Raw genomic sequence first — 21,474 nt, 5'->3', positions numbered from 1 at the left:
GCGCCCTCTACAGGTAGCCAGCTGAATCAAAGCATTTCCTGTCAAACATTCAAAACATATTGAAAGAAGAAATTGGAGATACAAATTTTATTTTTTTGTTCAGGTTCAGTAAGAAACGAAGTCATGCCACCAAAGAAGTCGAGATTGGGTCGTCGTATTCGCAATACAGAAGCAAAAAGACGTAAGATTACGAATATGACTGACGAAGAATGGGCCTCTATCCGAGAGACGCGGCTGCGCGATGAACTTTTACTCATACAGGTTAATGGTTCGGAGGACCGATTGCAATCATATATTGAAATGTCGTCAGTTGTTTCATCAGTACATTGTCGATATGTATGCAAAAATTGAAACAGAACGTTTGCTGTTCCTCCGATTGAATCAGAAGAAACTTCGGTCCGAGGAATATATCCATTTGCGGGATGCTGTGATGAATGACCGTAATACAACCAATGTTGGAAAGCTCACGATTTTGCCATCCTCATATATAGGTAGTCCACGCCACATGCATGAATATGCTCAAGATGCCCAGGCATATGTTCGTTGCTACGGCCGTCCAGACTTATTTATCACCTTCACATGCAATCCAGCTTGGGACGAGATAGTGCAGCTGTTATTTCCTGGACAATCGTATATTGATAGGCATGACATCACATCCCGTGTTTTCAGACAAAAGCTCAAGTCACTGATGGATTTCATTGTGAAACATGGAGTTTTTGGATCTGTGCAGTGCTGGATGTATTCAGTAGAATGGCAGAAGAGAGGATTGCCGCATGCACACATACTGATTTGGCTGTATGATAAAATTACTCCAGACGAAATCGACGATGTTATATGCGCTGAGATTCCACGGGCCGAGGTTGATACGGATTTTGCATGAAGCTGTCATCAAGAACATGATCCATGGCCCTTGTGGTACCCTCAACCCATGTTCACCATGAATGGTAGACGGGAAGTGTTCCAAGCGATATCCTCGAGCATTTACAGCCAACACCGTAACAGGGGACGATGGATATCCTCTGTATAGGAGACGGTCAACTGAAGATGGAGGAACTTCAGCAACTTTAAACATGAGAATTGGTGATATTGAGGTAGACAATCGTTGCGTGGTTCCATACTCACCACTATTGTCAAAATCATACAAAGCGCACATCAACGTAGAATATTGCAATTCCGTGAAATCGATTAAATATATCTGCAAGTACGTGAATAAAGGCAGCGATATGGCAGTTTTTGGTGTTCAGGCAGAAAATGGTGACAGCAATGCAGTACGAGTTGTCGATGAAATATCTCAATACCAGGCTGGAAGATACATAAGCAGCAAAGAGGCTGCATGGAGAATTTTTTCATTCCTCATTCATGAACGCTATCCAGCTTTAGTTCACTTGGCAGTCCATTAGGAGAATGGTCAACGTGTCTATTTCACAGAAAGAAATGTGCAAGAAAGAGTCCTGAATCCGCCAGCGACAAATATGACTGTCTTCTTCACCTTATGCCAGGAAGATGATTTTGCCGGAACCTTGATGTATTCAGCAGTGCCCTCTCAACCACAATATGCCACAGAGAAACGTGGCAGGGTACAGCTAGTATTCAATATATTTCGGACATGGAGGTTTGCTTACATTTTGCTTAGAAAATTGGTCACGAATTTTGGATGGATCCCGTAATAAATTAAATACGGATTTAGGAACGTATTGGTCGGAAGTAATTATTTGTTGCCAATTTTATTGATCACGGATGAAATGGTCGAAATAAACCCTTGGCATTTGTTTGAGAGAAAACTCAGTGGGTCATGCCGTCGTCAAAGCAGTGCGGAACTCAAAAGAACCAAGAGGAAAGAACAACACGACCGTTGCGGCGGCTCAGTTGAATAGATTGAATTTAAAATTAATTAACTTAAATTTATTAATTAAATTCAAATTCTGGATCTATTAATGAATGTTCAACTATGAGCGCAGATGTTTAATTATTTAAACGCTAGGAAGGTAGAATTTAAAAAACAAACATCCGCTTTTGGTCGCGGAGAAGAGCTCACTGGGATAAGCCGTCGGCAAAGCAGTGATGAGTGAGGGGCCAAAAGAACTTAAGGGCAACAACAACACAGCCGTTGCGGCGGTTAAATCGAAGACAATTAAAAAAAGAACCACTCTCGTTTGAGTTTGAGTTTGGCTGCTCAGCTCAGAATAGTGCGAAGCTTGCCCAATATATGTATGTATGTAGATTGTGGAAATCGATGCTCAGCGCAGAATAGCGCGAAGCTTGTATGTATGGAGGTATGTGTGTAAATTTGTATTTCTTTCATCTAAATGAAAATAGGATAAATAAAATTCGAATAATTTTAAATTCTTGGTTCACGAAATTTCCTTAAAATTGTAGGTGGCGGATTTTGTCTCGTCGGCACTGTTCGGCTGTGGAATGTATAAGTGCAGGTGCTTGTACACGCTCTAGGCACAAAGAGGAGACTAAAAAAAATTACAAGTAATTACTTGCCCTTATGCGGGCGTGTGTATATATGTATGTAATAGCTTGGATCGCTCAGCGATATATACATGTTCCCAATATACATGTTCTACTGTGGATGGGCCCCATTAAGCGAGCTGCTAGATGTTGGTTCGAAGTTTGTGAAAATGTGTTGAAGGATGTTGGATTTCAAAACTTAGGAGCTGATCGGTGTATTTACATTCTGGATAAGGGAGATATTTCGAGAAATATATATATCTTGTTATATGTGGGTGATATAGTACTTGCAACAAATAAATCTGATGGGTAGGTAGGTAGGTTACAGTGGTGAGGCCCTTTGCTGGGTCCTCCAATTAGAGCTAAGCTCCTTTTTGTTCCATTCCCTCTGTTTTTTGTTGTTATTCACTATCAGTACCATCCAGAGTCAGAAAGGAAACCTAGGATTGCTGAAACTTTTAGCTTTCCTATGTTTCTCAGTGACTCCATCTGGTAGGCACCGAAAAGGCGGAATCTGTTGTGGTTTAGCGCTGGACAGAAGCAGAGCAGATGTTCCGGTGTCTCTTGTTCTGTAGGTTGCTTACAGCTTCTACAGGTTGCGTTGTATGGCAGTCCCAACTTCATTGCGTGCGAACCGATCGCCCAATGTCCCGTGGTGAGTGCCGTGAACCTGCTGATATCCCGCTTGCTGTTGGATAGCAGTTCCCTGGTTCGTTTCTTGTCGTACCTCGGCCAACATTCCCTTGACCTTCTGTGATCGCTCTTCCTTTGCCATTCTTTATTAGCTATCTGTCTAAAATGGTCATGGATCCTTGTCTGGATCGCGTTTAGGGAGATTGGTAATTCGAAGTCAGAACTTAGCCCCGCCGAGCCTGCACGGGCTAGTTCGTCTGCCTTCTCATTACCTGGGATCTCGTTGTGTCCCGGTACCCATGTTACTTGTACCTTATTTTTGTCGGCAAGTCTTTTAAGGGCCTTCTTGCATTCTGCCACTAGTCGTGAGTTCGTTTTCACGGCAGATAGGGATCTTATAGCTGCTTAGTTATCCGAGTAGATTCGAACTCTTTTGCCCCTGAGGTCCTGCCTTAAGGAAAGTTCGACTTATGGCTAGTAACTGAGCCTGAAAGACCGTCGCCGAGTTTGAGAGATTGAAAGTCTTTTCAATTCTCCAATTTTCAGCGAAGATCCCAGCCCCTATGCCGCAGCTCATTTTTGAGCCATCGGTGTAGAGGGACACCTCGTTCTCCACTACTACTCTGCCCCTACTCCAGTCATCCCTTGATGGGTATGATGCCGAGAATGCGTTCCCGAATTTCATTTCCGCGATCATGTAGTCGGTCCTAACGTCTGTGTTAATGACGCTGTTTCCACGGATCTTGCCGTGCGCGGCGCCGTAGTCCCTCCAGCAATTGCTCGCCTTCAGTCTTACTGCGCTCTGTGCCGCAGTGTCCTTCACAAACAGCTCTATCGGCATTATACCTAGTATAGCGTTGAGAGTAGCCGCGGGGCATGAGCGCATTGCACCCACTGCCACCGCACTCGCTGCCCGTTGCATCCATGTCAGCTTCGTTCTGTTGTAAGCCCTAGTTAGTGCCGGCCACCATACTAGGGCTCCGTATGTTAGAATTGGCCGTACCACTGCAGTGTAGAGCCATAAAATTATCTTTGGGTGCAGTCCCCATTTGTTCCCAAACATTTTCCTGCAGGAGTAGAATGCAATGTTTGCTTTCCTTACTCTTTCTGCAATGTTATCTTTCCATGAGAGCTTTTTATCCAGAATAACTCCTAGATACTTCGCTCGCTCCGATAGTTTTAGCTCCATGCCGCTAATGATGGGCATGTTGAAGGGTGGTATCTTAGTTCATTGTGTGAAGAGCATAAGTTTCGTTTTAGTGGGGTTGATACCTAGTCCGCAGGTTTCTGCCCATTTGTTTAAACGACCTAGCGCACCCGTCATTATTTCGCTAATAACGTCAGGGTATGGTCCTGATACTAGCAGTACTACGTCGTCCGCGTATGCAACTGCTTTGACTCCACCCGTATTGAGATCTGTCAATATGGCGTTCATATTTGTGAGCCAGAGTAGTGGCGATAGTACCCCGCCCTGAGGTGTGCCTCTCTTCATAGTCCGCATGAGGTGAGTGCCACTCAGTTCGGCTGTGATCGTCCTGCTCTTAAGCATGACCCCGATCCACTCTCTGATGCCTCTCTCAATACCTAGCAAGTTGAGGGAGCCCAGGATAGAGTCGGGGTTCACGTTATTGAACGCGCCTTCGATGTCTAGGAAGGCTGCCATCGTGTATTGTTTGTGTTGTAATGTGTTCTCGACATGATGTACAACTACGTGTAGCGCTGTTTCCGTTGATTTTCCCCTGTGAGACTTATCGGTCTACAATCCTTTGCTAGGATGTGCCCCCTTCTGCCCGGTTTCGGTGTAAAAATGACTTTAGCCTCTCTCCACAGCAGTGGGACGTGTGTCAGTCTTAAACAAGCTTCGTAAATGGCTTTTAGCCATTTGCAAATACTATCTGTTTGGTTTGGTCGCTTGTCCCATTGTGCGGGAGAGCGGCGATGAGCTGGTCGCTCGCTCGGTGTTGGATAGTGCATACGAGGGAGAAGGGATGAGAGAATAAGAACAGTCTGCATTTGCGAACGTCGAGGAACGCACGCCGCCGATCTAACGCTGTACTATTACAACACACACGCCTGTATATAGAATGTTAAATTAAATATTGAATTTATTCGTTGAGTGTTTGATCTTGCCTGGGAACCGCTCTTACAATGATCTCTTGCTAATAAAACAGGGGGACACAACTATTCATGGTGGCCCATGAGGGGAACCTGCAAGTTAAAACGTTAAAGTTGGCAATTTGGTGTGTAAATAGATTCCGTTAGATCGCGGCCGCGTTAAGTTTGCAAGTCGGCTCGGCAAATTGCATGAAAAGAGGAAAGCGATACATAGGCGCAACAACGGCGGTTTTCGGAATTGTCGAGACGATTTTCTTCTGGCCCGGCTTCTCGAAACACGGGAAAGGAAACGACGATACATAGGCGCCGCAGCTGCAGGTCACGGAACTTTCGAGACGCTTCTTCTTTGTTTTCGCTGCTTCTGGAGGGTGGAATCTTGTGTGTAAACGGAGTAGGTGGACAAGTTGCGTGCGAGACAAGAATTCACCGAATTTTCAAATTACATGATTTTTGGGTTGGTGAGTTCCGCTAAGTTTGTTTTACGTTCGGCAGCATGAAATCTGACTCGGAGGCTCCGACTTTGGAGCAGTTAACAAATTTGCAGGCAAATTGTTACCAATCTCTCAAATCGGTCTTGCAGAATTTTAAGAAGGATTCGCAATCAAGGAAAACAAGAATTTATCTAAAGAAGCGTCTGGAACAAGTGGAAGAAATTAGGAACGCGTTTCGGGAGACGGATTCCGTGATCGTGAATCTAGAAGGGTTTGCGGGCTCAAGCTATGCCGGGAAAAGTTTCCTGTCGGAATTCGAGGAGCGCTATATGGACGCCTATTGCGCCATCGCGGAGGACTTGGACAAACTTGGATCCGAGATTCCGGGACCGCCGCCCCCAACAGGTGGGGGCGCCGACCCGGAAGTGCGACTGAACATGCCACAGATGGCAGTTCCCAAGTTCTCCGGTGAGTGTGTGAGCTGGCCAGGATATTATGACGCCTTCATGAGCCTCATACACAACAACAACAATTTGAGTAATGTTCAAAGGTTACACTTTCTCAAAGAGTCGTTGCCACTAGGGCGCGATAATGACATACGACAAATGCAGCTCATGGAGTCAAACTACGCCGTGGCGTGGGGAATGATGATTAAAAGGTATAATAATCCTCGTCTAGTCTTTTCTCACCACATGAACGCTATCTACGCTTTGCCCAGGTTGCAAAGAGATAGTACAGAATTAATAAGATCGATGTTAAGCACGGTCAATGCTTGCCTGGCTGCATTCCGCCGCGTTCAAGCCTTGGACGGGGAATCGCAGCACTGGTTGGCGCATTACGTAGCATCGAAGCTGCCCAAGGAGACCCATAACGCTTGGGAGCATCATCAAGGAAGCGGCGCCGCCGTTCCGGCCTACAAGGAATTGGAATCATTTTTGAATGATCGGCTGATCATAATGGATGCGATTGAGAACCGAAGCTCGTCGTACGACTCCAATATTGGCCCAGGATCCACCGACCCTAGCAAACGAGTGCGCGTGCATAATGCACTGGAGCGCTTTGGACGGGCGAATAGCGCCTGTTACCACTGTGGGGGCGACCATATTCTGCGTCGTTGCACAGCCTTTCTGGCCTTGGACTGCTATCAGAGAAAGGATATAGTGAGCAGAGCGAAATTATGTATTATTTGCTTGAGCAAGTCACATGCGCTGCCGCGCTGCACCAGCAACAAGAGCTGCCAAGTATGTGGGCAGCGCCATCACACTCTGTTGCACTTCTCAGTAATGGCTCAGCCGGGCCGGCCTTCAACGCCGCATCTTAGTGCACCCACAGCCACGGAGAACATATCTCAGCAGAGCCGGCGGTCAATTTCGAGTCAAAACCCAAGCGCATCTTACAGATGCCATTCGGCAACGTCACCGAATGTTTCTTCGAGGAGCGTACTTCTCCCACTGCTCGTATCACCGTGCGAAATCCGGTCAACGGGCTGCAAGCCATCATTAATGCTCTCATTGATCAAGGATCTGAGGCGACTATAGTATCTGAGCACGTCGTACAGTCCCTGCATCTGACGCGGGCCAGTACCCGAGCGTCCATTTTTGGGGTCGGCCCCGGGGTTGGTCGTCGTTGCAAGTATACAGTCAATTTTGAAATCGGCAGTATTATTAACCCAACTTTTTCTTTAGAGGTCGATTCAGCATACGTTCTCCCTTCGGTTACTTCCTGCCTGCCGAGTCTTAGCTTCACGCCACAGCGTTGGGATCATATTCGAGGGCTCTCGTTGGCAGATCCTCACTACTCCCGGTCGAAGCGAGTCGACCTCATTCTAGGAGTGGACATGTTGGCGCAAATAATGTTGCCAGACACCAGGATCGGACTGCCCGGCGAGCCCTTAGCTCAGAATACGCACTTCGGATGGATTCTATCTGGACGTGCAGAAGGCGTGTGGGAATCAACCCAGTTGCGCTGTCATCGAGTGCTTTTGGACACCGAGGCATGGCTGAAGCGCTTCTGTGAGGTAGAGTCAGTTCCAGAACGCCCTTCGTTATCGGAGGGGGACCTCTGGTGCGAGGCCTTCTTTCAGAAGACTTACGTACGTCGAGGGGATGGCCGCTATATAGTGCGGTTGCCCTTTAAAACCTATCGGGACCCAGCCATGGTCCTAGGAAGATCTCAGCAAATGGCGCTTAATCGGTTCCTACAATTGGAAAGACGCCTGTCCAGCAGTCCAGACCGGTGGAGCAAATATGTGGATGAGATCGAGGAATACTTCGCGCTCGAGCAAATAGCGCCGGCTGTGGGCAGTGAAAGTAGTTCAGTAAAGAATACTTCCACTAATATGCATGTAACCTCTTGTGTACTCCCACATCACGCTGTCTTCAAGAAGGAGCCTCAGTCGGCAAAACAGCGAATCGTCTTCGACGCCTCCTCAAGGACAGGCAACGGAAGGTCGTTAAACGATATTCTGTGGACCGGGCCTACACTGCAAAACGACATGTCGGCAGTCATACTCAATTGGCGGAAATATCGTTTCGTTTTCACGGCGGATATACAAAAAATGTATCGCTGCATTGATGTGCACCCGGAAGACGCCCAATATCAGCGGATTTTTTGGAGGGCGGCGGATGGATCGATCCACGTTTATGCATTGTCGACGCTAACGTTCGGAACGGCTTCTGCGCCCTTTACGGTCATCAGGGTCATTCAACAGCTAGCGAGGGATGAACGGCGTTCATTTCCTAAAGCGGAAGAGGTGTTGATGCATGAGATATACGTGGACGACATTCTTTCCGGAGGACATTCGATAGAAGAGACGGAAGACAAGAGGACCCAGGTGGCGGGGGCGATAAAATCCGCGCGCATGGAGTTGCGGAAATGATCCAGAATAAAGGCGACCCTGTTAGCGACGAAAGTCTTCCATCTATTGACGTCCCCGTGTAGCCAATGCAGAAGAATTGTAGCTTCCGTCCATAAAAAGGTCTGGATTGGGAGGTCATTTATCCACCTGGCCGCGGTTAACCATTTCAACAACTTGACGGCCAGTACGGCACCACTCAGCTGACTTAGCTGATTGTAGCATTGCCGGTATTAAGCCGTCTGGGCCCGGGCTTTTATACTTCTCGAAAGAATCTATTGCCCACTGGATTCGCTCAGTGGTAATGATGTCTTTCGTAGGTGTATCCATTTGAGAGCTCGTTCCCTCCTCGAGTTCCGAGCTCACTCTTAGGCTTCCTGGGAAGTGGGTGTCAACTAGTAGCTCTAGTGACTCCTCAATTGTCGTCGTAGCAGAGCCATCTGCCCTGTTGATCAGGGTAGGGCTTATGTGCCCTTTGGCGAGGATTTTGCTTACTCTCGCCGTGTCCTGTATGCCTTCCAGTGACTCGCAGTAGTTTTGCCAGGACTCTTTCTTGGCCTTGTATACTGCCTTCTTGTAAATTTTTTGTGCCTCTTTGTATGTTCCCCAATCCCGGGTTACATAGCTGTGGTTAAAGGACTTTCTCGCGCTCTTCCTGAGCTCGCTTAATTCCTTTGTCCACCACGGTGGGTATTGCTTCTTCGAGAATGTTAGCTTACAAGTCTCTTTGAAGGCGTTGTTTAGAATATTTGCTTGGTCCTCAACCTCCTTGTCGAGTGCCTTTGCAGTGGATATTGTCTTGATCCTCCTGCCGTTTACTTTAGATCGGATAATTTCGCTGAAATTTTTCCAATCCGTCTTACGGGGTTTCTTCTTGGCACCTGTTTCTTAACTGGTGTCGTTATTTCAAAAAAAATGTATCTATGGTCTGAGAAGGAGTGTTCTGTTGATACCCTCCAGTTCTCGACCCTGTAATTATTTTGTTTTATATGTAATGTGAGGTCTAACACCTCTTCCCAACCTTGAACATTTTCCGTGCTCGGAAAGATAAAGGTCGGGGTGTTACCCTTATTGCATATCGTTACGTTCCTACATATAATATTGTCAAAGAGTGACTCACCTCTTTCGTTAGTCTCCGATCTCCCCCAGAGCATGTGCTTCGCATTCGCCTCACACCCGAGCTCCAGGGTCGTCTTCATCACTTCCGCCCATTGCAGCAGCTTGACTACCGGCTCAGGCGGGGCCGGCTCCGAGCCCATCCGCCGCCACGAATCTGGCCACTGCTGGGTCAGGTGTGCTGAGATTGGGACAGAGAAAAGCATTAAAATGATTCTTAATTACAATGCAAGCTGTCGACCTACCATTCGAGTTTGTGCACAGTAGTGTGTATCCTTGGATTCTCAGTCCAGCGACTTTCCCGTCCCTGGTCCAAGGCTCCTGTATCAGACCGATGTCGATATCCCTCTCCCTTAGAAGGATCGTGAGATTAGCTGAAGCGTGCGAGCTGCGCTTCAGATTAATCTGCACGATTCTCGACATAGATATTGGTGGGGATGGCGTCAGGAGATTTGTCGTCGATGACCATGTCGTCCAACAATTTGTTGGTGTCATCGACCTCCTCCAGAATCTCGTCCGGCTCGGCCAAGAAGACCTTAATCTTGGCATTCCTGATGCCGTACCGGACCTTGCGGTTATTGGCCTCCAGCTGAGGCAGACAGCGCTGGTTTATCAGCAGGAGGAAACGCTGGCTCGCCTTCATCTCCTGCTCTGCTCTGAGGATGGTCTAGTTCTCTGTATGAACGTCTGGGTTCTGGGCCCTCAGACAGGCAATCACCCTTGCATGGTCAGTTTGCCCCTTTGGTAACCAGATGCGAGCTCTGGGTCTCCTTGGGATCTCCCTGGCGTGGACTAGCCTAATCTTAAGGCCAGCCCATGTGTCGCTAATCTTAGCCACACACTCCGCCAGGAAGCTTCGGGAGAACCCGTCGTCGCACCTGATGAGCCGGTGCCCTCTGACCACGTCTGAGGAGTCGAAGGAGGGGATGGGGCCGGTCGGCATGCTGACCAACCTGTCGGTCACCATGTCGGCCAACTTGGCCTCGATCTCCTCCCACTTCTCCGACAGCAGGCGTCCGTCGTCATGGAGCTCGTCCACCAGTGCCATAGCCAGACTGTCTCTGGCCACCTCGCTAAACTTCTTTGCCTGGCTGACAAAGTTAGTCGCACGCGGCTTACCCTGTGGGTCCTTCGCTCTCTTAGGTGCGCTTTCGCTCACTTCCTGTGAGCGAATTCGCTTTGCCTTCGAGTGCTGGAACGCCGCCGGGTTTGCCGCTTTATACTGCTCATATTCCGCGATCTCCGCAAGGAATTTGGCCTTGTCCTCGGCATCCCGAGGGTCAGTTTTGCCCTTAGCCTCATTCTTGGCTATCTTGCCGAGAACGAAGCGGGCTCTGTTGACCCTCGCTCGTCTCTGATGGTGAGACATTTTCGCTATCTCTGAGGTGGTGCTCAGCTGAGCCCCACCTGTGTGTTTCGATTGGGGAGTGCTACTCGCTCACCCCTTGGATTGCGACTCTTCTCCGTCGGTCTCCGATACAATGTGAGATGCAGCGACCAGTCTCGGCCTCAGCATCTCCTTCTCGTCCTTCGTTGACAGTTTTTGGGGTTAATCCTCCCCCGGGAGTTCCAAAGCTCGGATTGAAGAATTCATTTTCAATCATGAACGCTCGCTTTGCTCGTCCTGGCAAACGCAGCGGGCCAGAGGGTGTTTGGGGCTTTGAATAAGGGTCGACCGCAGCTTCGCCCCAAAGCTGCGGCAAGGCCACTTACGACCCAGGATTGCCTGGCCCTGGGAAGGCTCCGTGCAAACGCATCTGGCTTTACCCCTCAGCTGCGAACCTGGAAGTCAGTGTGCACGGGTCGCATCACACACCTGACTTGAGGGGAGGCTGATTAAAGACTGCCTAAGTCCGCCCGACTACAATTGGTCAGCATCCCCGGTCGAGCCTCGACTGGTGACCTTCTTCCAGCCGCCCTCGCTTGGAGAGTATAGTCGCACTACCGATGGTGTACACAGTTACGGCAGATGACGAAGTCATCCGTTTATCCCCCTGTGCACCCTATCGGCTGACGACCAATAAATCTGATACAATGTCAAAATTTAAATCTTACCTTCATGATAAGTTTCAAATGACCGATTTACTGCAAATTAGACACTTTATTGGCATAAAAATTGATAGAACTGATGGAGAGGTTTGTTTTAGTCAGTCAGCATATATTAAAAATGTATTGAGAAAATTTAATATGGAAGATTGTAATTCAGTTAGTACTCACCTCATAAGCAAGTTGGACTATACGGCTCTGCAATCAAAAGAATTATTTGATGCACCGTGTAGAAATTTAAATGGTTGTTTGATGTACATATATAATGTAATGTGACCCGATTTAAGTACTTCAATAAGTACTCTAAGCAGATATACAAACAACAACAATTAGGAACTATGGCAATGCCTTAAAAGAGTTCTTAAATATATAACTAACTATTAATTTCAAGCTTAGATTCCACTCCACTCATACAAATTGTAACCCGAAATCGCCCTAAAATGTACACTTTTTGCCTGTAGATTTAGAAATTCGCCCTAAAAATGGATTCAAAGGCGAGTCGTCCTCAATTTAAGAAAAAATTTGCCCTAAATTCGGGAAAGAAACTTCCTCAAATCTAAGGCGATTTTTCTTAAATGTAGAAAAAATGTCCTTGTTTTTAGGTCGATTTGCCCTAAATATGTGAAAATGTTTCTAAAAATTAAAGGTACATTTTTCTTAAATTTAGAAAGATTTTTCTTAGTTTTAGGGTTATTTGACCACTGAAATAAGAATTTTTTTTCTAAATTTAAGGGCAAGCTTTTTTGAATTAAGAAAACTGGCCCGAGATATAAGAATATATTTTTTTGATTTTGGGGTGCATTTTTACTTTTTTAGAGGCCTTGAAAAAAACACATTTTTTTCTATTTGTATTTGTTTTTTATTTGTATTTTATTAGATTCATATTTGCATACATATATTTATATAAAAATATGTACACTTAGCATTTACATAAAGTACATATACAGTGACGCACTAAACTGTTGGCACAGTTGCAAATTTAAACTTTAAGTGCCATTTCCAGGCTTTTAAGAAATTTTAAAAGGTCTATTTTTTTAACATAGTTAAATTAAACATTTGTTTATTTAAAGGCAACATTTGTTTGGTTTTTTCGTTAACGTATTAAAAACTATTTAAATTTAAACAAAAACAGAACAAATTTCGTGAAACAAAAGTCTTGGCACACATAATCTTATTTTTTTTATTTTTTTAAATTTAAATTAACAGATAATATTTCGTACATATGTACGTGTTGGTGCATGATTGCATCATATTTTTTGACATATGGAAACCTAACCAAAGTCAATAGAATTTAAATATGCGCACACACAAATACACACACATATGCATACACGCATACACACATGCTTCCCTTCCCTGCAGTACCTGTCATCAGTAATTCATCAACGTTTCATCAACAGCGAAGGGGGTGCTGTTGATGATTCATCGATGACAGCCCATACAAACTGTTGATGAATTTAACATGGGCATGTCCTAGGCTGTCATCAATAGAAATTCATCAACAATAAATCGATGATTCATCATCAATTCATCGATGTATTCATCGATGTTTCATCAACAATTCATCGATGTGTCATCAATAATAAATTAATTAAAAAACATAAATAAGGGATTTCATATTTCAATTCATTCATTTTTATTATATCCTCTTAAAAACTAACATAATAAAATTAAAATTATACATAAAAAAATACAAATAATCAAATTAAAAATATTTCTTATAATAATACAAAATACATTTTAAAAAATAATAATACAATAATAATAATTATAATAATTAACATTAAAAATTAAATATTAATGTATTGAAAAACGCTCGGACCACATTCTAACACATCTTCATCCCTTTTCCTTTTTTTATGTTGCGCCTCCAAATTTTTTGCGCAAGGAAGGCTTTTAGTTAAACGGTTGGCAAGTGGCTCCGTTGCATCAACTTGACTTATTGCATCTGAAAAGGAAAATTTGGAAAATAAATTGATATCAAAATCTAAAAAAAAAAATACATAATTACCTAAGAGTGCAGAGTAGAACTTCTTATGGTCTCGAAGCCTTTTCTTACACTTCGCACCATCGATGTATCACAATAGCTGCATGCAGACACGAAGTGGGAGGACGGGAAGATGTACTCAAAATAGAAGACAGAATTGATACGAAAGTAAACTTTTTTTAAATCTTTACATAAAAACTCACCTGATATATAATTTCAATTATTGAAAACTAAACAGAATATTTATATACATATGTATGTAAAATTTTTTTTTAATTTGGCCTGCGCAGTGCGCACACTTCTCACTTAGTTCACTGTTTAACTGCAAGTGAAAACACGAATAAGCAATAGAAAAAAAAGGACTGTGCCTCCAACAACAAAACGAACCACGATCCGGAAAAACGGATCCTCAAGTCCGTTTTTTTTCTCTTAATGTTCGTTTCGTTTCACAAAGTCCCGTTTGGCTATCTTGTGTCCGAGTGTTTTGCTTCCTTGTAAACAGGGTATAAAGGATATATCCGACGAGGCAACAAGTTACTTAAAATGTTATTGCAGCTCAAACAATTTTGTTCGATATGCAATTATTTTTTCATTCGCGTTTTATATTTAAAGAATATTTATTCCTAATACCATCATTATAATTGTTAATGATAATATATTATACACATAAAAATGCTAAATTTCTAGGGTGCGAAACAGTTGGTTCGATTTTAATTGTTAACTTATTTGCTTTTGGCTCATCTCACTCATTTGAAGAGTGAGTGAGGCAGTGAGATAGGCAATCACCATGGCAGCATTAGAGCATAGGCTCCGTACAAGTCGCAGTCGGCAGAGCGTCGACTTTATAGAAGTCGCAGCCGGCAGAGCGTCGACTCGGTAGAAGTCGCAGTCGGCAGAGCGTCGACTCTATAGAAGTCGCAGTCGGCGCGTTGATGACGGGTTGATGACAGTGGCTATTGATGACACGCGGTACTGCAGGGTACATGTTCATGTACATATGTATATATATAAGTAGTAGGGAAACGGGATTTTCGGGACCTTTGATGTCGGCAAAAGGGGTAATAAAAACGCAATTAATGAGTTAGCTGTCAAAACATTTAATTGCTTTGAGTAATAAAAATGCAATTAATGAGGGTTAGCTGTCAACCTGTCAATAGATGGGGTAATAAAGATGCAATTAATTAGGGTCAGTGTATGTAAAAGGACACTTGTGAACAAGTGTTCAAGCGCCCCAACAAGGATGTTGATACGAGTGCGAAAGGGAGGGGAGCGATCCCGAGCGATCCCGAAACGCACGTGTACATTCCCACGACTCTCACTTAAAGAAAGGGACGGGGGAGGCAATTGAAAAGGTCGCACCGCAGCGATCCTGGGCCGCATCGATCCCGTTCACGCACGTGGACGTTGACCCACAATCTTCACTTAAAAAAGGGACGGGGGTGGAATTGTAGAAGGGTGCTAAAGGAAAAATTCACGCTCTGCTCGATCCTCGAGCACACTTGGACGTTGACCCTCAATCCTCACTTAAAAATGGGATGGCGGTGGAATGGAAGAAGGGTGCTAACGGAAAATTCCACGCCCACGCTCTGCTCGATCCCGGAGCGCACGTGGACGTTCACCCACGATCCTCACTTAAAAAAGGTCATTTGTTTTCCCATAGAAGGAGAGAAACACACAATTCCCTCCTTGAAAACGGATGAGAGGAAGGGGTTTTCCCACACTCATTGCATCTGGAGTTGTTCGAATGTGTGTGATGAAATATACAATTAGCTTATCTAAATAGGGGTGGCGGATGAAAGGGATACACTTGTAACGGTTTCTCAGTGAAGGCGGAGCTGGCTTCAAAAAGGATGGAAAGGGTAAGAAAATGTCAAGTGTTTGCTATACATTTTCTGATTTTCGTGGGTCCGCGTATGGACTAGTTGAGTACTAAGAATCACTTCTAGTTGGCGGTTTGATCTATCCAGAGTGGAAAAATTAACTAAATTTTTAAAAGTTTATTAAAAATTTATAAAGTTTACAGAAAATTTATAAAGTTCAAACGTGCAAAAGTGTAAAAGTGCAAAAGTGCAAAACTATAAAACTCCAAAAGTGTAAAAGCACCGAACAGAAAAAAAAGAAAAATAAATAAATAAATAAAATTAAATTAAATAAAAAACAATCAACAATCAACAAAAAACAAAATCATCACATCATTCATCATCATCATCATCATCATCATCATCATCATCATCATCATCATCATCATCATCATATTCATCTTCATCTTCATCTTCATCTTCATCTTCATCTTCATCTTCATCTTCATCTTCATCTTCATCTTCATCTTCATCTTCATCTTCATCTTCATCTTCATCTTCATCTTCATCTTCATCACCATCATCATCACCAAAATGTATGCCAACAACATCAACTACAACAACATGCAAGGAATTTTCTGTAACTCCTGTCAGCAGAACCTTCCCATTAATGTGCAATGGCATCACCATGTTCGCACAGAACAGCACAAATATTTTGCTACCCGACCCCTAGATGGACAAGTAAAGCAAATTATTGATGGATACAAGGGACGTATCCTTCAATATATGTTTACGAATGAGGGAGCAGCTCTAAGGATTCCTGGTGAATTTTTGAATGAAGCGGGCCAGGCGCTACTCCCTCATATTGAAAGAGTCTTCAGTTTCCTTACAGCTTCAAAAATAAATTTTGAATAAGGAATTGTATATTTCCATTTCAAAATATATTCCATTAGGGAAAAATAAGATGGAAATTAGATTTTTAGATACCATTCGCTTCATGCCCTCTAGCCTAGACAAACTTGCAGGAAATTTAAATGAAGGGGATTTCAAAGTTCTTCGAAATCAATTTCCAGACATAAAAGATTTCTCCCTATTTCGTAGGAAAGGTGTATTCCCATATGAATACTTGGATTCTGATAAAAAATTATTAGAAATCTCTCTCCCACCTAGAGAAAATTTTTATAGTAAACTAACAGACTCCGAATGCTCTGAAGCTGATTATCTTCATGCCGTTCAGGTTTAGAGTCACTTCAAAGTCAAACACTTAGAGATTATTTGGAACTCTACTTAAAGACAGATGTTTTGTTGCTCACAGACGTTTTTCAGAACTTTAGGGCTATTTGTTCAAATATCTACCAACTCGATCCTGCCCATTATTATACAACTCCAGGCTTGTCATGGGATGCGATGTTGAAAACTACAGGAATATCCCTCGAATTACTGACTGATATTGATATGATAACATATATTCAATCTGGAATTCGAGGGGGACTTGTTCAAAGTAGTCATAGATATACCAAAGCAAACCACAAATATCTTCAAGATTTTGACCCGAGTAAGGAGTCAGAATATTTAATGTATGTGGATGCTAATAATTTATGAATTTTTTAATTAGTTTATTAAAATTAAAATTAACGAAAACCGAGATGTGGTGGCAGACTTGGCACGAACGAAAAAAAATTGGTGCGTCGCTTCGAGTTCAAAAAATGCGAATAACTATACTTTCTAGCTTAGCCTAGCTTATGCTAAGGTTGGCGAAGGCGAGGCGAATTCGCGAAGAGCGCGAGAGAGCTTTATTGCGCTCTCGCCTTCGCCCTAAACTAACTAAACTAGACTTCAAAAATTATGAATTCAGCCAACACCGGCCCCGTTGAACGCCTCCACGGCTTCAACATCCTGGAAGCGGCGCCAGCTTGTGAATCGCCCTCCGGAAGATGGCTCCATCGCTCCGTCTAAGATCGACGACCCTGACCATGCCGTCCTCCCCTGCGTGCTGCTTTTGCCAACTGACCCTGCCCTTCCTTTCTATTGTTTTCATTAAAATTCTGATTTGGCTGCCTTTTCAAAAAGAAATAATCCTTCTTTAAATGACATGCCTTACCGCAATGAAAAAATTTTGGTTTCGGTTTGAAACTTGGCTTGAACAGTTTTTGTTTGGACTTCGGCATTTGATTATTTTTTGGTTTTATATCGTTGAACTCTTTTTTACCTACTGATTGCAAGACTTAAACACTCGTATCCTTACTAATATTCCTAAGAGTAGTATAAAAACGGGATTTTCGGGACCTTTGATGTCGGCAAAAGGGGTAATAAAAATGCAATTAATGGGTTAGCTGTCAAAACATTTAATTGCTTTGAGTAATAAAAATGCAATTAATGAGGGTTAGCTGTCAACCTGTCAATGGATGGGGGTAATAAAGATGCAATTAATTAGGGTCAGTGTATGTAAAAGGACACTTGTGAACAAGTGTTCAAGCGCCCCAACAAGGATGTGGATACGAGTACGAAAGGGAGGGGAGCGATCCCGAGCGATCCCGGAGCGCACGTGTACGTTCCCACGACCCTCACTGAAAGAAAGGGACGGGGGAGGCAATTGAAAAGGTCGCACCGCAGCGATCCTGGGCCGCATCGATCCCGTTCACGCACGTGGACGTTGACCCACAATCCTCACTTAAAAAAGAGACGGGGGGGTGGAATTATAGAAGGGTGCTAACGGAAAAATCCACGCTCTGCTCGATCCTCGAACACACTTGGACGTTGACCCTCAATCCTCACTTAAAAAAAGGGACGGGGGTGAAATGGAAAATTCCACGCCCACGCTCTGCTCGATCACGTTCACGCACGTGGACGTTAACCCACGATCCTCACTTAAGAAAGGGATGGATGTGGTTTTCCTTGAGAGATACTTGAAAAGATCATTTGTTTTCCCATAGAAAAAGGATGGTAGGAAGGGGTTTTCCCACACTCATTGCATCTGGAGTTGTTCGAATGCGTGTGATGACATATACAATTAGCTTATCTAAATAGGGGTGGTGGGTGAAAGGGATACACTTGTAACGGTTTCTCAGTGAAGGCGGAGCTGGCTTTAAAAAGGATGGAAAGGGTAAGAAAATGTCAAGTGTTTGCTGTACATTTTCTGATTTTCGTGGGTCCGCGTATGGACTACTTGAGTACTAAGAATCACTTCTATTTGGCGGTTTGATCTATCCAGAGTGGAAAAATTAAATAAATTTTTAAAAGTTTATTAAAAATTTATAAAGTTTACAGAAAATGTATAAAGTGCAAACGTGCAAAAGTGCAAAACTACAAAAGTGTAAAAGCACAGAACAGAAAAAAAAATATTAAATTAAATTAAATAAAAATCAAAAACAAAAAACAATCAACCATCAACAAAAAACAATCAACAAAAAACAATCATCAAAAAACAAAATCATCATCATCATCATCATCATCATCTTCATCTTCATCTTCATCTTCATCTTCATCATCATCATCATCATCATCATCATCATCATCATCATCTTCATCTTCATCTTCATCTTCATCACCATCATCGTCATCAACACCATCAGTACCAAAATGTATGCCAACAACAACAACTTCAACAACATGCAAGGAATTTTCTGTAACTCCTGTCAGCAGAACCTTCCAATTAATGTGCAATGGCATCACCATCCCGCAAATGGATATATTCCTCGGACCGAAGTTTCGTCTGATTCAATCAAAGAGGCCTGACAGTATATGCAGACCTGATGCATCCGGCCAATAACGACATTCGATTCGAGCTGTAATCAATAGTTGGATTATATCTGATCTTCTGCAAGCTGTAAACGCGCTTCAACTACCCTTGCCCTGTCGCGTTCATTATTTTGAGAGTGAATCAAATCGATTGCTGCAGAACGCGACTGTCTAACTCTTAATCGTTTTCTCTCAAGCCTATCTGCTCGTCTTTCTGCTGATTCTTCCTTGTGCATCTGCATTGCTCTCAGCCGCTCAGTCTCTCGGATGGAGGCCCGTTCTTCGTCAGTTATATTCGTAATCTTACGTCTTTTTGCTTCTGTATTACGATTACGACGACCCAAACTCGACTTCTTGGGTGGCATGACTTCGTTTCTTACTGAACCTGAACAAAAAAATAAAATTTTTATCTCCAATTCCTTATTTCAATATGTTTTGAATGTTTGACAGGAAATGCTTTGGCTGCCTGTAGAGGGCGGTAGATGTTAGGTAGTTTTTTTATATTTTTTTAACACCTTGGATTACGTTATCGTAATTTTAGTAAGGATGCCTATTTTTTTTTTTTAAATGAAATATAGCCTATGTCACTCAGGAATGATGAAGCTTTCCAACAGTGAAATAATTTTTCTAATCTGCCAAGTACTTTCGGAGCCTATTCAATTCATACAAACAAACAAACAAACTCACCTTTCCTCTTTATATAATAGTATAGATATGGTATGATGATAATTGACTAACTCAATTTTTAATTGTTAAATTCCAGCCTCCTATCTTCACAGTTAGGAAAAAAAGGAAATAGGCGATGGTTCTGCAACAAGTGCCTATCCTTTTCAACGAGTGAGGAAAGGGCTCACAGGCACTCTGAAAGATGCAGCAACATTGTGACTCAACAGCCTAAGGAAGGGGTAAATGAGGTCAAATTTATGAGTGTCCATCGCCAGCTGGAGGTGCCCTTCGCTGTGTATGCAGACTTCGAATGCATACTTGAGCCCACAACAATAGATGTAAGTGAAAAAACGCAATTAGTAAATAAGCATGTCCCGATAGCATTTGCATATTATATAAAATGTTCATTCGACCCCTCTTTAGAAAAATTTGTATCTAAGACCGGATTAAATGTCGGGCGCACTTTTGTAGATAGTTTAACATCCGATTTGTCCGCTATTTACCAAAACTACATGAATTATGTAGTACCACTTCAAATGAGTGCACAGGATTCATATGATTTTGACGAGGCCCTCAATTGTCACATATGTAAGGGAATTTTATTTAGCGATAGAGTCAGGGATCACTGCCATTTTACTGGGCAATTTCGAGGTGCAGCACATAGTGAGTGCAACCTTAAATATAAGACAGGAGATTTTATACCTGTTTTCTTCCACAATCTATCCAAATACGATTCACACTTGTTTGTGAAAGAACTTGGGGAGATTGATGGAGAAATTAAAATAATTCCTTTGAATAAGGAATTATATATTTCCATTTCTAAATATATTCCATTAGGGAAAAATAAGATGGAAATTAGATTTTTAGATACCATTCGCTTCATGCCCTCTAGCCTAGACAAACTTGCAGGAAATTTAAATGAAGGGGATTTCAAAGTTCTTCGAAATCAATTTCCAGACATAAAAGATTTCTCTCTACTTCGTAGGAAAGGTGTATTCCCATATGAATACTTGGATTCTGATAAAAAATTATTAGAAACCTCTCTCCCACCTCGAGAAAATTTTTATAGTAAATTAACAGACTCCGAATGCTCTAAAGCTGATTATCTTCATGCCGTTCAGGTTTGGAGTCACTTAAAGTCAAACACTTAGAGATTATTTGGAACTCTACCTAAAGACAGATGTTTTGTTGCTCACAGAAGTTTTTCAGAACTTTAGGGCTATTTGTTCAAATATCTACCAACTCGATCCTGCCCATTATTATACAACTCCAGGCTTGTCATGGGATGCGATGTCGAAAACTACAGGAATATCCCTCGAATTACTGACTGATATTGATATGATAACATATATTCAATCTGGAATTCGAGGGGGACTCGTTTAAAGTAGTCATAGATATACCAAAGCAAACCACAAATATCTTCAAGATTTTGACCCGAGTAAGGAGTAAGAATATTTAATGTATGTGGATGCTAATAATTTATATGGATGGGCAATGTCAAAAGCACTCCCTTATGGAAATTTTAAATGGTTGAATCAACCAGAAATAGAAATGTTTATTATTAATTCTATTTGTGAGGAAAGCGAGTATGGATATATTTTAGAGGTAGACTTGAAATATCATTACTCGCTT

General features: G+C 42.9%; 1 protein-coding gene and 1 long non-coding RNA gene across 2 annotated transcripts; one reads left to right on the top strand and one right to left on the bottom strand.

Annotated features, from left to right (window-relative positions):
* Window positions 1-5,698: 5,698 nt before the first annotated feature.
* On the top strand, window positions 5,699-8,514 carry LOC147642949 (uncharacterized). Its single transcript, XM_086837577.1, has 2 exons — window positions 5,699-6,877; window positions 6,958-8,514. The coding sequence occupies exons 1-2, from the start codon at window positions 5,699-5,701 to the stop codon at window positions 8,512-8,514; spliced, it is 2,736 nt and encodes a 911-aa protein (XP_086693703.1).
* Window positions 8,515-18,421: 9,907 nt separating this feature from the next.
* On the bottom strand, window positions 18,422-19,611 carry LOC147642948 (uncharacterized). Its single transcript, XR_015272743.1, has 2 exons — window positions 19,284-19,611; window positions 18,422-19,223 (listed from the first exon to the last, which is right to left on the bottom strand). It is a non-coding gene; the product is annotated as an uncharacterized LOC147642948 (long non-coding RNA).
* Between the last annotated feature and the right edge of the window lie 1,863 nt (window positions 19,612-21,474).

This window comes from Drosophila serrata, unplaced genomic scaffold (genome assembly GCF_035046125.1).
Source record: "Drosophila serrata isolate PLE 108 unplaced genomic scaffold, ASM3504612v1 contig_323, whole genome shotgun sequence".
Taxonomy (NCBI): Eukaryota; Metazoa; Arthropoda; class Insecta; order Diptera; family Drosophilidae; genus Drosophila; species Drosophila serrata.
This window is presented reverse-complemented; position numbering and strand designations above follow the sequence as displayed.

Bases quoted from the DNA above. Each gene is read 5' to 3' on its own strand.
- LOC147642949 (XM_086837577.1), top strand. From the start codon at position 5,699: ATGAAATCTGACTCGGAGGCTCCGACTTTGGAGCAGTTAACAAATTTG. The intron at 6,878-6,957 runs GTATGTGGGCAG...GCCGCATCTTAG, and splicing joins CCAGCAACAAGAGCTGCCAA to TGCACCCACAGCCACGGAGA.